The sequence below is a fragment of the Equus asinus genome, chromosome 2 (assembly GCF_041296235.1).
Source record: "Equus asinus isolate D_3611 breed Donkey chromosome 2, EquAss-T2T_v2, whole genome shotgun sequence".
Taxonomy (NCBI): Eukaryota; Metazoa; Chordata; class Mammalia; order Perissodactyla; family Equidae; genus Equus; species Equus asinus.
The window spans coordinates 39,171,147-39,188,628 of record NC_091791.1 but is presented as its reverse complement, the minus strand read 5'-3'; the positions used below and the strand labels follow the sequence as shown (position 1 = coordinate 39,188,628).

The 17,482-nt window shown below is 35.4% G+C and overlaps 1 protein-coding gene across 11 annotated transcripts in view; it reads left to right on the top strand.

Annotated features, from left to right (window-relative positions):
• KIF20B (kinesin family member 20B) overlaps positions 1-16,093 on the top strand; it is a 74,634-nt gene extending 58,541 nt beyond the window's left edge. For 8 of the 11 annotated variants that reach the window (XM_070487340.1, XM_044754464.2, XM_044754470.2 and 5 more), the window contains 8 exons: positions 5,221-5,397; positions 7,005-7,106; positions 9,039-9,236; positions 10,041-10,109; positions 12,021-12,122; positions 12,520-12,670; positions 14,194-14,336; positions 15,846-16,093. In XM_070487340.1, the coding sequence (XP_070343441.1) occupies positions 5,221-5,397; positions 7,005-7,106; positions 9,039-9,236; positions 10,041-10,109; positions 12,021-12,122; positions 12,520-12,670; positions 14,194-14,336; positions 15,846-15,923 (1,020 nt within the window). In that variant the 3' untranslated portion in view covers positions 15,924-16,093. The remainder of the gene's footprint in view (positions 1-5,220; positions 5,398-7,004; positions 7,107-9,038; positions 9,237-10,040; positions 10,110-12,020; positions 12,123-12,519; positions 12,671-14,193; positions 14,337-15,845) is intronic. The other 3 variants (XM_044754485.2, XM_014839417.3, XM_070487338.1) reach the window with 2 other exon arrangements.
• Positions 16,094-17,482: the final 1,389 nt, after the last annotated feature.

Sequence of the window (17,482 nt, the reverse complement as noted above, 5' to 3'; positions counted from 1 at the left end):
TATCAGTCTACATGGTTGCCTACTGTCTTTTTTTTTTAAAGGCAGTTTATTTGTAAGATGACTTTTTGTCTCAACTTATCTTGAAGTTCACTTATGTTCTTATTTTAATTTTTTTCAGTCCGTTTAGCAAATTGGGAAAATACCTAATTACATCTCAATATCCAGATGCCAAACTTAAAAATGTCTTCCTTTTGACTGCCACAGGGTTATCTCGACATTGTAAAGCTTTTTGCATTTTAAACTGTAGATTAACATGGTGTGTGATTTTACCTCATAAACCAATTTTATCAGGACTGTTTTTTAAGTCCACTAAATAGTTTCTCGAAGACTATAGGTAGAAATAACTTTCAATTTTACATTGACTAGCTGTAGTTCTTACAATGATTCTATCTTAGCTTTTTTTCCTCCTGTTTTAAATGACAACTTAGTGTGTTTGACACCCAATGTTGCCAGTCAGAAAAAGGAAGTTAAAACACATCATGGATCCTAGGAAAACCATTGAACAACACATTAACATTGTCTTTAAATGAAAAACTGGTTCTCTATTTACGATAATAGTAACTTTGGAGTATTACATTGTCATCTGTTGGCATTTCCTTCATTTAAGACAGAATTTTACTGATAACAGCTAGACTTTCCTGTATTTTCAATAAGTTAAGGATGATTTTCCCACTGATACTTAAAAATATTTTTATCTTTTTATTTTGAAATCATTTTATTTATAAAAAAGTTGCAAAACTAGTACAGAGGCTTCCTATATACCTATCACTCAACTTCTCCCGATCTTAGCATCTTACATAACAGTACTACAATGATCAAAACCAAAAAATTAATGTGATTCTAGTACCATTAGCTAGATTATGGACCTTAGTAGAATTTCACCAGTTTTCCCACTAATGTCTTTTTCTGGGTCCAGAATCAAATCTAGGATGCTGCATTACATTTAGTTGTTTTGTTTCCTTAGACTCTTGACTCTTTGTCATATGCCAAATCTTGTGAGACTAATACTTATGATTGCTACAGCTCTGAGATGACAATATGTTTCATTTCATTTGCCAACTCCATGTGATTCGGGTACCTTCAGGAAGTGTTGAGTTGAGCAGGATTCTCGTGCTCCATCTGTCTTAACAGGAAAGGCTGCTGTTCTTTCTCTTTCCTGTTCCACAGCCCATCAAACCTTCCTGTGCAATAGTAAGGGGCAAGAAGTGAAATCAAAGCCGTTGGCTCTCACGGTCACTCCAATTCCAAACCAGAAATGGAGCTACTTTCTTTTCCTAGTCAGTGGTCTCTCTAGCAGCAATGCCACAAGTAAATCTACTTTGAGTTTTTAATCCTAGAGAAAGCTAGCTTCCTCCTTTCTCCCATATATTGTTTTACAGTCATATGTAATACTTAGGGTGTGTATCTGCTATATTTAAGAAATAAATTGTTGATTTTTAAAATTCTAACATACAGCACAGTAAGTAAACACAATAAACATATCATTCAGTGAATTATTGTAAAGCCAAGTTACTATTGTAAAGCCACTTAACTACCATCCAGTTCAAGAAATAGAATAGTACCAGCGCCCCAGAGGCCCTCTCTTCTGCTTCTTTCCCAAAGGTAATAACTATTTTGTCTTTTAATGTTATACTTTAGTTTTGCCCATTTTTGAATTTTATATAAATGGAAGTATACTGAATGCATTTGTTTGTGCCTGGCTTCTTTCACTCAATATTATGTTTATGATAATTATCATGGCTGGAGTTAGTTCATTTTCATTGCTGAATATTTCTGTGTATGAGTATACCTTAGTCCATTCATTTTAATGTTGAAGATACGTGAATTGTTTCCTGTTTTTGAAGGTTATGAGTAAATTCTCCTGTAAATATTTTTACACATTTCTCTTACTGCACATGTGCATGCATTTCTGTTGCATGTGTAGCCAAGAGTAAATTATGTTATTTCCTGAAAGGTTTGGGGTTTTACCTGTCATATTTAGATGCTAGCATTGATTTTTCTGTTGGAGTGAGACGGGAATCAAGGCTCTTTTTTGTAAAATGTGGATTACCTGGTAATATTTATTGAGCCTGTGTTTGTCGTTGGAGCTGAGGTGTGTTTCCTGGAGGCAACAGATTGTTGGATCTTGTTCTTTAATCCATCTTGCCACTCCGTGTCTTTTTGTTTGGAGAGTTCAGTCTGTTTACATTAAGGGTGATTATTGATGCATGAGGCTTAATGCTGTCATTCTGTCACTTGTTTTACGGTTTTCCTGCATTACCTGAGTTTCTTGTCCTGTGTGTTTTGGCCTACCCATTGACATCTGCAGTTTCTTATTTCCTTACTTATTTTTTGTGTCTCTGTTCTGTCTTTAAGGTTAGTGGCTACCCTGAAGTTGGTATTCAGGATCTCGTGTATAACATAGTCCATTTTCTGGTGGCCTCTTATTTCCTTAGCCTAAACTGATTCAGTCCCTTTCCTCCTCCCCTCCTAAGTTATTCTTGTCATCTCTTATTCCAACTTGTGTTGTGAGTTTGTGGTTAAAGTGCTAAGATTGTCTTTGTTTTTGGTGTTTTCCTTCCCTTTATCCTAATGCTATAGTTGTATATTTGCTATCCTATTCTGATTCTATTTGTCTCCTTACTCTGTGTTTTGTGACCCATTTCCCCCTTTTTTTCTTTTTTCAGATATGAGGACCTTCTTGAGGATTTCTTGTAAGGGCCGGGGGGGGGGGGGGGGAAGGGTGCGGTGTCTCGTGGCTGCAAAGTCCCTTAGCTTTTGTTTGTCTGGGAAAGATTTAATTTCTCCCTCATATCTGAAGGATATTTTTGCTGGATAGAGTATTCTTGGCTGAAGATTATCTTTTAAAGTTTTGAATATGTCATTCCAATCTCTCCTAGCTTGTAAGGTTTCTGCAGAGAAATCTGTTGAAAGTCTGATAGGGGTTCCTTTATAGGTTATTTTCTTCTGCCTTTCTGCCCTGAGTATTCTTTCTTTGTCATTCAGTTTTGCCAGTTTTACTACTATATGCCTTGCAGTAGGTCTTTTTACATTGACATATCTAGGAGATCTGAAAGCTTCCTCCACATGTATATCTCTCTCTCAGTCTCTAGATTTGGAAAGTTCTCTGCTATTATTCCTTTGAGCACACTTTCTGCTCCATTCCCCTTTTTGTCACTCTCGAGGATTCCAATTATTCTTATATTGCATTTCCTCATTGAGTTGGCTATTTCTTGGAGATTCTCTTCATTCCTTTTTATTCTTAATTCTCTCCTTTCCTTTGTCTGGAGCCATTCAACCTGTCTTCGATTATGCTGATTTGCTTCTCTGTGGCATCCACATGGGCACTCAGGGAATCCGTATTCTGTTTTATCTGATCCACTGTATTTTTCATCTCTAGTATTTCTGATTGATTCTTCTTTATAGTTTCAATTTCTTTTGTGAAGTAACTCCAGAACTCATTGACTTTTTTCTCTCTGTTTTCCTTTACCTCGAATTTTTTGACTATAGCTATTCTGAATTCATTTTTGTTTAGTTTACTTATTTCTGAGTCCTCAGGGCATAATTCTGGGTGCTTGTTTTCCCGCTGGTCTGGAGATTGGATGAATTGATGGGTGCTGGAAGAAGGACGGGTCTTCCCCATGGTGATATTATTCGGTTGCAGTTACAGCCTGTCACCACTAGATGGGGGTTGAGAGCCACGTATTCTGAGCCCTCTGCCTTCAGTCCAGATGGTGGCGCACAGCAGGGGTTGGGGGAGGGAGGGGCACCATCTCTAGTGCTTTCCTGATCAGCTCTTGCTGTCTGCTCTCCTGGGGTCTTGGCTTGCTGAGGTCACCCCAGGCGAAAGCTTTCCCCTATTAGAGGGCTTTTCATCTGGGCTGCACAGCTGTGGGAGTCCTGGGTGATCCCCCAGGCTCGCGGCCCCTCCCCCGCTCCCCTTCCCTCACAGAGCCTCCCGCAGAGATCCCAGTCTCTAGGGTAGGGAGCGAAGATCTCTCTTACCCTGTTCCAGCTCCTCCGAGGGGGTCTCCAGCCTCTCCACCCTCCGTTGTTTGGCTTCTGTGGGTCTCCAATGATTTCTCTGCTATTAGGATATTTTTTTTGTTGGAATATGGTTGCTCTTCTTTTGTTGTACGTTGGAGGGGAGAGAGTCCTGGGCAAGCTCACCCTGCCATGACTCTGATGTCCTTGGTAGTATTTATTGAAAAATCTGTTTCTTTTCCAAAAACTGTTCTGCTACTTTTGTCATAAATCAGTTGTCCAAGGGTTCATTTTTATGTATCGTATGAGATTAGGGTTGTGGTTCATTTCTTTTTTTTCATTTGGCTATTCAATTTTTGTAGCACTGTTTGCTGAAATACTGTCCTTTCCTCCAATGAATTTCTTTGGCATTTTTGTAGAATGTCAGTTGAGCATATGTTTGTGGACCTTGTCTTCTGTCCACTGATCTCTGGAATTCTTTAACATTAATATCACACTGTCTTGATTATTCTATTAGGTTTGAAGTGACATAGTGTGATTGCTCCTGCTTTCTTCATTTTCAAAATAATTTCGGCTATTCTAGATCATTTGCATTTCGATATAACTTTTAGAGTCAACTTTTCCATTTTACACACACATGCGCGCACACACACATGTCCCTGCCTGGATTTTGCTTGAAATTCCCTTGACTCTATGGATCTATTTGGGCAGAGCTGACATCTTAACGATACTGAGTCTTTTGACCTTGAAAACAGATTATCTCTACATTTATTTAAGGAATGTTTTCTAGTTTTTCATGTTTAGGTCTTACACATATTTTCTTTAATTTACCAGTAAGTACCTAATGATTTTTGAACTCATTGAAAATAGTATTTTTAATTTTTATTTCTCTGTTGTTTGTTGCTGTTAGTTTTGTCATTTGTTTTACTGTGGTTTTACCTTCTCATTTCCCAAATATGAGGAAAATGCTGGTATTAGGTTAAAAACTGTAATTGTTTATTGAAAGAAGTGACCAATAAGCTAATTTTTGGAATGAAGTGGATTAGGGATAAATATATCATGTGGACATTAATGTATATAAAGGCATTATATATTTTGTTTTATAAGCAAATATTTTATCTAGACTTAACTACGTAATTTGTTATACATCTTGTTCACAGTTGTATTTAGGTGTTATTTATAATAAAAATTTCAAAAAAGTCTTAGATTCATAATGTTTCAAGGTTTACTTTAACATTTTCTTTATTTTCTGATTAGGATCTACTTACAGCACAGCTGTCAGAGAAAGATAGTAACCTTCAAAAGTGGCGAGAAGAGCGAGATCAACTGGTTGCAGCATTAGAAATACAGCTGAAAGCACTGATTTCTAGTAATGTACAGAAAGATAATGAAATTGACCAATTAAAAAAGATCACATCAGAGGCTTCGAAAACTGTGAGTAAAATCTTGTTCTTATACAATGCCTTTTTTTTTAATTGAACATAGGAATTTTTCAAAATTATTTAACAGCTTAATTCTGAAAGGGTAAAGTAAGTTTCAGTACACCAGAGAGGAATCAGAGTTGTAAATATTATTTGGATATTTCTTGTGAATTCTGAGTTTTCAGAGTTATTATTATGATTGATTTGTCAATGCCTGAGAAATAGCGCTTTCTCCAGTATTGTAGTCATATCTCCCTGGTAGAATATTAGAAAATTTGTGACTTAGTGTCTAATCTATCTTTAAAATGTAGAAATGTGATTCAACTTGAACTTTTGGTAATATTTAAATACTTGAGCCACACTAAGTTTATTGTATTAAGATACAAATTGTTTTTTGAAAATAAGCATAATAATAAGGAGACGTGAGTCATTCAGGAGTTATTTTTGTAATGTTACCTTGGATCTGGGAACCATGGATGAAGAGAGGATTGCATTTCACAGATAGCTACTTCCCAGTTAAATGAATCAGAGTTATTCCCAGAATAAATGATCTGTGCTGAAAAATCTGCTGCTCTCGAGCCTTCAGACAATAGGAAAAGAAATGTGTGTGTGTGTCTGTCTCTTACATCAAAAGACTTCATGATTCTAAGAGAAAGACTGCTCAAAAATCAGGTATTATCATGTGGTGTAAATAGCACAGACTGAAAAGTTAGAAAAACTAGGTATCAGCTGCTGTCACTGTGGTTTTGGGACCTTTGGGAAAATTACTTAGCATTTCTGAACTATCTAAAACAGATAATAATGTCTTCCTAGTAGAGTTGTGAAAATCAATTGAGAGTATTTGTAGAACAGTTAGCATAGTTCCTAACCATAGTGGAAGTCACTACATGCTAGTTGTTTTCTCCATTACAAATTCAATAGAATCTTTCTTATTTGGCAATAATTGGTAGGTGACATATTTAACTTTTGATTTTGCTGGTAATGGTGAGAAGACCCACGTTGGAATTTATCAAATTTAAAAATGTAATGTGATATTTCTTCATAGCTTAAGTAGAGTTTAGGAATAGAACATACCCTATGACCTAGAAAGTGGGATGAAGAGTGTGCTGCAAGGAAAGGTTTAGTTGTCAATGTGTTATTTTCTACTCTAATGCTATAGTCACATTCCCAAGAAGCCTCTAGCTTTTCAGAACTCTGTTCTCAAAAGCAATTGTTGGGGTTCAGATTGCAACTCAGTACAGACCTTTGCTATGTCATTTGACATCTCTAGGTCTCTTACCTCATCTGAGAAGTAGGAATAATGATTCTTGACAAATCTATCTCAGAGAGTTGCAATGAAAGTAAAATGAGGGAATATATGTAAAATACTGTGGTAGTTGAAAGTAATCTTTCACATTTCTTTTTGATCAGACTCGGAAGAAGCTAGAAAGTTGCCCAGCCTTTCCTGAGTCTCTTAGGATGAAAGGGAGGAGGAAGGAGAGTTACCTGGTCATTGAAGAAGCCTTTAATCATTTCCACTATTTAGTCCACCGAAATCTTGATTTTTATATTCTTTATGTGAAATGTTTTAATATATTTTCAGGACCAATGATTTGTTGTTTTAACATTTCCTTACTTTAGGAAAAACAAACCATGGATATTAAGCCATGTTCAACGGATCCTGGCAGAGTTGAAATTGAACCTCAATCAACAAGTTTTGAAATTTCCAAGAGTGAAGTAGAGGTGGGTATTTGGTAACGTAGTCCACTTCTTTTACCCTCTTTATCAGTGACCATTAATTACCAAATGATAATTGCAAGTGTAATTTAATCAATTGTTTTGGGTAGCTTGCTGTACAATTAGCTCTATGTACTCTCAACTGTGGAAAGGAAAAGTAAAGGTTTTTGAGGAGAGGTGAAATTCTTTTGGGAGATTAAATCCCCAAAGGATATTAATCTCTTCTCAAAATGATATTGATCTCAAACAACAGATCTGTTACTATAAACAAACTTGGTGGTCAGATATAGGAAATCCCACAAGAGAGATAATAAGGATGATTGTTTACCCTCATTCTTATAAGAATTTTATTAAATAGTATTTTTTGAAATTTTACCCATTTAATAGTTCTGTCACCAAATCTCGATAACTCACAGTGAGTTTCCTTAATATGCAGTGGGTCTAGGGTTCTTTGAATCACCTTGGATAATATAGAGATTCTCACATTGCATATGAGATAGATAAATATTCTATGTAATTTAAAGTTTTGAAGATAAAATTATTTTTTTAATGTATATTTAAAACCCATTTATTGGGAGCATTCAGTATTGGGAAGCTTTGCCTAAGCACTGAGGATAGAAATATAACTAAGACCTGGTTGCCAGCCTCAAGGAGTGAGGAATCTAGTAAGACAGTTAAATAACTGACTACCCTGTTTGATCCTACCTTATGGACTAAGTGCTATTGAATAGCGCTAAGAAGGAACACTGACAGAGGAGGATATGATGAAATTTGCCTGAGCGGTTGTAGAGATGGATTAAAGAAGGTAACATCATACTGGGTCTTGAAGATGAATAGAAGTTTACCAAGCAGAGAACGGCAAGGGAAGGGCATTTTAATCTGGGGAAATAACATGAGCCATTCCTTTTCCCTTGGCCTTTCTTTGATAGTTTTTGGTTGAGTTTCAAATTATTATCATTGACTTTAGAGACTAATACAAATCATATTTTTTGTAGAAAAGTTTTAAGTTGATACATAAACAAGATTAATTTTTAATTACCTAGGTAGTCACATATAATGGAACATTTCTTTCTCTGTAAATTTATGTCTGCTGTCCTAAAACCTCCTGATTCCAGTGTCCTATTAAGAATTCCAGCAGTTGTTGAATATTCCACAGTTTTGAAGAACCATATTGTTATGCTGTTTTATATATTTTTATTGCCTTCATGAAATTAATATGCTTGTCTGGGCTGAAAGTCCAAAATGATTCATTCACATAGCCCATAGTTGATTCTGGGAGCTCAGCTGGACACGTATGTGGCCTCCCTCTGGCTAGGGCTTCTCATAGCACAGTGGCTGGATTCTGAGCAGGGGCGTTTTGAGGGGGAATGTCCTGAGGGTTAGTGTTCCAAGAGTGTTCCAGGGCAGAAGTTACAAGGCTTCTTGTGATCAAGCCTCAGAAGAATCATGAAGTTACTTCTTTCACATCCTATTGGTTGTGGAAGTCATTAAGGCCAGCCCAGATTCAAGGAGAGGGGAATGAGACTCCATCTCTCAATGGGAAGAGTAGCAAAGAATTTGCAGCAAACGTTAATCTTTCATAACTAGGATTCTTGATAAAAATCCTAGACTCTTTCCTTGGAGATTTTTGATTTAGCAGGTTTGTGGTAGGGTCCAAGAATCTTTTAAACAAGTTCTCTAGATAATTCTTAACAATCATACGAGTTTGGGAAATACTGATCTCTAAGTTTCCCCCAGTTTTAACATCCATGTATAAACCTGGAGAGGGTAGATGATAACTAAATCTTTCTGTCCTTGCTGTGGCAAATTTGACCCAGCACACTTTTTGTCTTTTCTAATTCATTGTCTTTAATAGGTATTTGAGAGAGTTAATTCTTTGCATTGTATAAATTCATATTGTGCAAATAAGATTTGTTTCCGTTTTTGATTCTGTTGTAGGATGGATCTGTAGTCCTTGACTCTTGTGAAGTGTCAACAGAAAATAATCAAACTACTCGATTTCCAAAACCTGAGTTAGAGATTCACTTTACACCCTTACACCCAAACAAAATGTCAGTGAAACACCCTGGTTGTACCTCACCAATGATGGTTAAGATTTCCAAGACCCGGAAGAGGAAGAGTAATGAAATGGAGGAGGTAAAAACTTAACTCATGAGTGAATTTAACAAGCCAACCTTATTGTTATTAAGCTCAGTTGTAATATATAGTTAAACTCTGTTACACTGCTTTCTTCTTCATGAGCACTGTTGTTAGAGACTAAAATCATAATATATGGCATATTTTGTACTCTTTAAGAATGCCACTGTAGTTTGTGGTTTAAAGTCCTCAAACAAAAAGCTTATGGATATTAAAATATATAGCTTATCCCTTTTTTCAGTGAAGTTGTGATGGGTCATATGATGGTAGATTTTATTGGAAAGCTGTTTCAATATATGAGTCCTGTTCAAACTTAGTCACTTTCCCTCCAATGGAAGAGAAAAATAGTTAAGAAATTAGAGAAACTGAAATGGCTAACTTGCTTAAGTATATTCTTTGTCACTTATCTGAAATCTTAGGTTTCTGTGATCATAGCAGGTTTTGGAAGAGAAATTCTTTTTCTATCAGCCAGTATTAAAATTTGGGCCTCTATTTATTGGTAGGCTAAAAACTGTTTACTTGTCTTACTACAGCTTTCTGACTGTAGGTTTACCAAAGCTTCTCCGTATCCTAGCCATGCACCTTAGGCAAATCACATAAACTTTCTGATCCTCAAGTTTCTTCCTTTTGCAAATAAAGGATTAGAGATAATATGTTTAAAATGCTTAGCTTTTGCTCCACATGTGGTAGGTACATAATAAATGGTAATATTTATTTTGAAAGTAACTTGTTTTAGTTTTAAAACTATAAACTCTTAGCACAATAACTTTTTCTTCAACTTTTTTATTTTTTACTCCTTTAAAGAGTAGTATATTTTCAAGCTGGTGGAAGAGCAGAAATAGTATTAACCATACTCCTGAGGCTCTCTGTCAGGTAATAAGTTTGCTGAATGAATATTATTTAGTGTATTTCCCACTACACATAGAACACTTTTAGAGATTGTTCTGTAGAGCCTTAGTTAACTTTTATCCTATATTTATTTAATTTATATTTAATACATTTAGATACCATTAATATTTATAAAATACTAAATATTTTAATTTCATCATCCTCTATGCTAAGTTGACTTTTCCTTCATTCATTTTTTTCAAGGAAGGAAAAATCGGTCTTGTACTCAGAGGATTAAAATATAATTATTTTATTCATTTTACTGTTGGCATATACTCCCTATGTATATTTCAGAATAAATATACAGATTATTGTAGATAAAGCATGTAGAAGCTTAAAAATTTTAACTGATTTTGCTAGCTGTTCACTGCTGTAATAAACTGAGTGTTGTAAGGGCCTCATGAAAATCCTTTTTACAGTGCTATATTCTCATCCAGTGAAGACTCCAGAGGGCTCTGTAGAACTCCACAAGTGTGATGGAATTAAAATCTTTGTGCATTTGTTCCTATGATTCCCATCAGCTTTTCACTTTTCAGGAAGTCTGCTTCTTATGACTCGTATTGCTTCTACTTTGTAACTTGAATTCTGAGGGGCAGTCATGATCTTTCCTCTATTTCTCTTCTTGCCTCTCCCACCCCCCTCCTTTTTATGCTTTTATCTTTGGTATAGCTAGGAGTTGCACCAGTTCAATTCAGTTAATATACTATGAAAGTCTTTGTCTTAAGTGAGATTATGTGGGGAAAAGAAGAGTAAGATGTCGTGACGATTTAGTAGGGAAGACGGATTATATTTCTTAATTTTCACATTTTACCTGTGCTTATACTGAAGATTTTTGTTGTTTTTGTTTTTGATGTTGCCAAATTTCAATTAGAGGTCTTAGACATAGATGCTCTGCATGATTTGAGAATTGGGGAGAGGGTAGGTATATTGCTGTGCTGTATTTTTTTTTTCTTTTGGTGAGGAAGATTAGCCCTGAGCTAACATCTGTGGCTGTCTTCCTCTGTTTTATATGTGGGCTGCCTGCCACAGCATGGCTTGATAAGCGGCACAGAGGTCTGCACCTGGGATCTGAACCTTCAAACCCCAGGCCACTGATGTGGAGCATGCAAACTTAACCACTATACCACCAGGCTGGCCCGCTGTGCTTTATTTATTTTTTTTTTTTTTGAGATTTTATTTTTTTCCTTTTTCTCCCCAAAGCCCCCTGGTACATAGTTGTATATTCTTCGTTGTGGGTCCTTCTAGTTGTGGCATGTGGGACGCTGCCTCAACGTGGCTTGATGAGCAGTGCCATGTCCGTGCCCATGATTCGAACCAAGGAAACACTGGGCCGCCTGCAGCAGAGCGCGCGAACTTAACCACTCGGCCACGGGGCAAGCCCGCCGCTGTGCTGTATTTTAAAGATGGGGTTCACATAAAACATGTTATCCCTTCTGCTGTTTTTCATCTAGCTCATATAATTTTATTTATGTGTGTGAAAAATTCATACCTTAATCATTTTGCACTACATATGTGTATTAAATTATCACATTGTGTGCCTTAAACTTATATGTCAATAATATCTCAATGAAATTGGAAAAAAAATTCATACCTTCACTCAGGATTTCTCAACTTCAGCACAGTTTGATCCAAATACCTCTTTGTTTTGGAAGGCTCTCCTGGGCTTTGAAGGGGTGTTTAGTGGCATTCCTGGCTCTACCCACTAGTTTCCAATAAAACCCCCTTTCTCCCAGCAATGACAACCAAAAATATCCCAATATTGCCAGTGTTCCCTGGGGTAAAAATCACCCCTGGTAAAGAACCGTTATGTTGTTTTTCTTGTTTTTTGTTTTTTTGAGTTAGAGAAAGAAAATATTGTCAAGAAATTAACCAGTGGCTGAAATTCATTATTTTTAGGACTTTGTGAAATATGAAAATAAGAAGAATGCTACACCCAGAACTAATTTGAAATCCCTTATTTCTGAGAATAGCGATTCTTCTGTCAAAAAGGAACAAAAGGTTTGTCTTTTAATTTGTCCAAAATTGACCATTTTCATAACTTATATTTATAAAGTAGAAGATGAAAATAAAGATATCAAATTTGACTGGTAATTATCTAGAAATCCAGTTTTGTCCAATTGTAACTCATTTATCTTCCATTTCCTATTCTTATTCAGCTTAGAATATAACCTTTAGCATTTGGCCAGTAGCAGGCACTTCTTGATGTGTTCACTTCTGACTTGGCTCTCTGCCTGTCACACTTATTTTGCTATTCTCTTTCATTCCTCTCCTCATATTCTTAATCCCTGGTTCCCTGCCTGAGAATTCATAACCTGTGTCTGGCCTTAACTGTGGCTATAAATATTTCCTTCTAGCATTTCTCATTAACAACAACAACAAAATGTCTGTTTATTAGGTTTCCACACGTCCATCATCAAAGAAAACATATTCTTTACGGAGTCAGGCATCCACAATTAATACAAACTCAGCTACTAAGAAAAAAGAAGGAACGCTACAGAAATTTGGAGACTTTTTACAACATTCTCCAACAATTCTTCAATCAAAAGGTTTGCAGGAAATTATTTAAGCTTTAAGTTTTTGTTTTCTTATTGTCTTTTCCACTGGAATGTAAACTCTGCAAGTAAAAAATGTCAGTCTAGTTCCCATCTTCAGCTTTAGTATAGTGGCTGGCAGGTAGTGGTGAGGCGTTTGGAGGCTCCAGGCCAAAATCCTATGTGGTATTTTTCAGGTGGACCTTAAGCAATTACAAAGGCTTTACCTGTTAGGCCTCAGAGGGGACAGCTGCCCTCTGCACACCAAAGTTAGTACACAGCCAATGCACTGCAGTCCCTGAAGGGAGTTACAGTCAAGACTCAGGGGCCCTGCCAGCGGTGCTCTTAAACATGTCTGCGTTCCTAGCCCAGGTGCCTTCATTTGGATCCTCTTTCTTGGAGACCTTCAGCAGAGAACTTCCTCAGGTGCTTCTGCCGGAGACCTTCTTAGAACAGGGAAGGGGAGGGAACCTGGAGGACAGTTTTCTCCACTGTGACTCTACTTTTCCCCTCCTAGCCCTTCCTCCTGGCCTCCAGCCCTAAGGTCCATAAAACTACAAGTGCAAGAGCCTTTTGTTCAGGGCTCCCTTGGCAATGAGTTGACCCCTCTTCTTTGCTGATCCTCCTGACCTGACCATGCACCATTCCATGGAGGAATCTGGAAGAGGGTGGGAGGTGGCACTTTCTCAGGTTTAGCTTCTTGTTTATTCTATTTCAGTAAGTGGTTAAAGGCTTGAGTGTTACCTATTGGCTTGTTGTAATTAGCTACTCTGACATCTGGCAGCTCAGCTTTCTCACGCTCATTTCAACCCTTGACAAGTACACCCTCAATCTAACATATTTCCTTAAATGTTTTTTCTATTTTTTAAAACATATAGTTGATATTTTATGTATATATATTTTCTATCCAGGAGTTTTCTCAAATGGAAATATGTTTTTTATTAAACTCAATGTGTATCTGTTAAAAAAATAAAACAAATGTGCAAAGTCAGAAATTAAAAAATTGCTGTTATCCCGGAGGCAATCAACTGTAACAATTTGGTTATCTTCTATACGTGTGTGTGTGAATTATAAGTAAAGGGCTCATAATTGCAAACTACTTTCACTTAACTTTCATTGTAGACATCTTGATATATAGGTATTGAACTAGACCTACCATCTTATTATTTTTAATGTTGTGTGGTCCACTAAAATGTATCCTGCTCTTTTTCTTAAAATAGCGTAAACCTCGTCCAAGTCATTAAAGACGCTTGAGTTTTACTGGTTGTACTGTAATTTACCAAACCTTTTCACTATGTTTAACATTAGTCAAATGATACTTTATTTATTTGGTTTTTTGTTTTTGCTGTTGATCATTTTTTCAGTGTTTATTAGACATTTAATTTTTTTCTTTGTGAATTTATTAATGTATTTTCACCATTTATAAGTTGCAGTGCTTTACTTTTTAATTTGGTATGTTCTTTTTTCATTAAGGATGTCAAACCTTTGCAGTTAGAAAATTATCTATTTCAGATTTAACTAATGTATTTTTTTCATAGCAAAGAAGATAATTGAAACGATGAGTTCTTCAAAGCTCTCAAATGTAGAAGTAAGTAAAGAAAATGTGTCTCGACCAAAACGGGCTAAACGGAAATTATACACAAATGAAATTTCATCTCCTATTGATATATCTGGCCAAGTGGTAAGCTACTATTTCAGTTTTCTTAAAAGTAAAACTGTTCATGTTCTTTTTAATTCTGAAATATTAATAACAATATTTTAGAATGGTTTGAATTTTTATTCTTTAGGTCAAGTCTCTTAAAACATGCTTTAAAGTGTTATACTTTTGGTATCAGATGTGTTAAATTTAAAGTAATTATATATGCTGCATTAATGTAACGAGTGTCATATGCATTTACATTTGTAAACTCATCAGAGGAATTTTAGTTCTGAGAATAGATTTATTACTATTTAGTAATTTATTTGCTTCTAACATCTATTTTTCTCGTTGTCTTTATCACAAGAGTTGTACAAATCTGGACATAAGTATGCCTGATAAAAATATGGAATTGACATTCAGTCATTTCCTCCCACCTTCCCTCTAAGCCTTCCAGGTTCTATTAAGAAAAGACTGTAGTTTGTCATACTGACTCTATGACTCATTCTCCTCACTCAGAACAGACTGTGCTATTACAGGGAAAGTTCTAATTTTCTGTCATGCTTGCATTTGCCTGGTGGGTGAAAGTGAAGATAGAAACGTAATTAAAGGAAAAGCCTTCAGCAGGAAGTGGCCAAGAAAAATCAAAGACCTTTTGCAACAGTAGCTATCAGATATAAGACAGACAGTTGAAGGCAAGTGGTAAAGAATTAGGGTCAATTAGGACATGCTGTTGGAAGTACTGTTCTCTTGGTCACTTTTCATCATCTGTCTGATTAGCACATCATTTCCTCCCTTGGCTGAAATTATTTCTTTTCTTAGTTGCAAAATAATACTCTTTTTTTTTTTTTTACAGCTTAATAAATGTTTATTGTAATTTCGTTGTCCAGACTTCTTTAAATATATTTCATCACTTCCAAACAAGTATTTGTGGAATTTTTTCAATTTTGACACGTATCAGTGATTCTATGATTCTATTCCCCAATCTCGTACAATATTGAATTTAAGTGTTCAATTGTGGGGAGGGTTGCCAGAGAAAATACAGGTTAAATATAAACATATAAATATATTTAAATATAAACGTATATAAATATGCCCGGTTAAATTCAAGTCTCAGATAAACAACAAATACTTCTTTAATATAAGGATGTACTTGTACCAAAAAAAAATTTGTTGCTCTTCTGAAACATAATACTCTTTCTGCTTTCTGAGTGGTATATATACTTGTTGCTGCGAAAGATCATTTCTTAAAGTTATTTGAGGCACTTGTCTGCAAATATTTCAGTAATTATTTCAAACTATATATATCCTGAATTCAATAAAGAGTGTAGATTATTTTAATTCTAGAATTAGATATGTTGAAAGAATCTTTTACAAAATCTATTATTTTAGGCATGCTTTTTTATAAAAGATATTATATCTACAGTCCACGAGGACAAAAAATATAGTGTACCTATTATTTCAGTTACTAAGGACATGAAATATAATTTTAATTATAAGTAAGCTTTCATTTTTATTTTCATTCATTAAAAATATTGAAATTGTTAATTTCAGGTTTTGATGGATGATAAAGTGAAAGAAAGTGATCATCAGATTCTCAAACGACGACTTCGGACTAAAATAGCCAAATAAGTCACTTATGGAGAATGTTTTAATATAAATTTTATAGTCATAATCATTGAAACTTACATCTTGACTTTTTAAAGATAATTGTATATGATGCATTAAATCCCTCTGTATATACATTGCTATTTTATACATAGTATAATTTTAATTCAATAAAGAATATGTCAGCAATAAATTTACTCGTCTACTTTTCTAAGGCTTTTTAATAATAGCTTCTTTTCAAACTGTATGTATTTCCCTGTTATCCCAGGCATGGGATCACTGAGGTTCCTAGGAGAGATTTTTTTTTTTTTTTTTTTTTAAAGATTTTATTTTTCCTTTTTCTCCCCAAAGCGCCCTGGTACATAGTTGTATACTTTTAGTTGTGGGTCCTACTTGTGGCATGTGGGACGCTGCTTCAGGATGGCCTGATGAGTGGCACCATGTCTGCACCCAGGATCCGAACCAGCAAAACCGTGGGCTGCTGAAGCGGAGCTCACGAACCTAACCACTTGGCCACGGGGCCAGCCCTATTTTTTTTTTTTTTAAACACATAGATGTCATAGGTCAGATAGTTGGTTTACTTACATTTACCAGTGACTTATGAATTATTTTTACAGTACCTGTTAGGAAATACAATTAATTTTTACATATCTGTTTGGATTAAAGCTAAGATCCAGGGAATAAGTATGTACAGGTCTCCTGAGTTGCCAAAATTTATATGCACATAATTTAGAAAAGATCTCAAGTCTTTAATTAGAATGTCTTTTAATTCTTAATAATTGAAAAGTTGGCTTTTTGATTTTTCCAAGACACAGAAGATCAAAAATGGAAAAAGATAGCATCTAGAAGCCAGAAAACACTGGTAGCTAGAAAAGATAGAATTTTAGACCTGGAGGGACCTTAGAAGTGCATTTTCTTCATTTTATAAATGAGAAAACTGAGACCCACAAAGTTTACTTTGTCAAGATCTTACAGCTAAGGTATATTGAACTTTGGTTTACAAAAACACCAATAAGAGGCAAAAAACAAAGCAGAGGCCTTAAGAATTGTTGCCAACTGGGGATTTTTAATCTAGGAGTATTCATTTATATATCTAAAACCTTAAAGGTTTCATTGGGTTTTTAGCATTGCTTACTATTGTTTATAATAACCCTGAGTCAGGAGGAAAAGTTATCTTTGGTGTCTAATTTAAGAGACACTTATACCATGTTTAGGGAAAGTTTCCATCAAAATAGTTAATTTAAAACTTAACCTCTTTAAGCACTAAAATGTTTTTATTATGCTACCTGGTTTCGTTATGCTGAAAATATGTACACAGTTGACACTCATTGTTCACAGATTCCATATTTGCAAGTTTGCTTACTTGCTAAAATTTATAATCACAAAATCAGACCTCTAGAGGGCACTTTTTTAGTCATTCTCAGACATGCGCAGAATGGCAAAAAATTTGAGTCACCAAAAATGCATGTTCCCAGTTAAAGTTGAACAAGGTGACACTGCCTCTTGTTTCAACTCTCATGTGTCCACATCCCAGAATATAGACTGAAGTCAAGCCTCAACAAGATCTGTGAGGGAGACAGTTT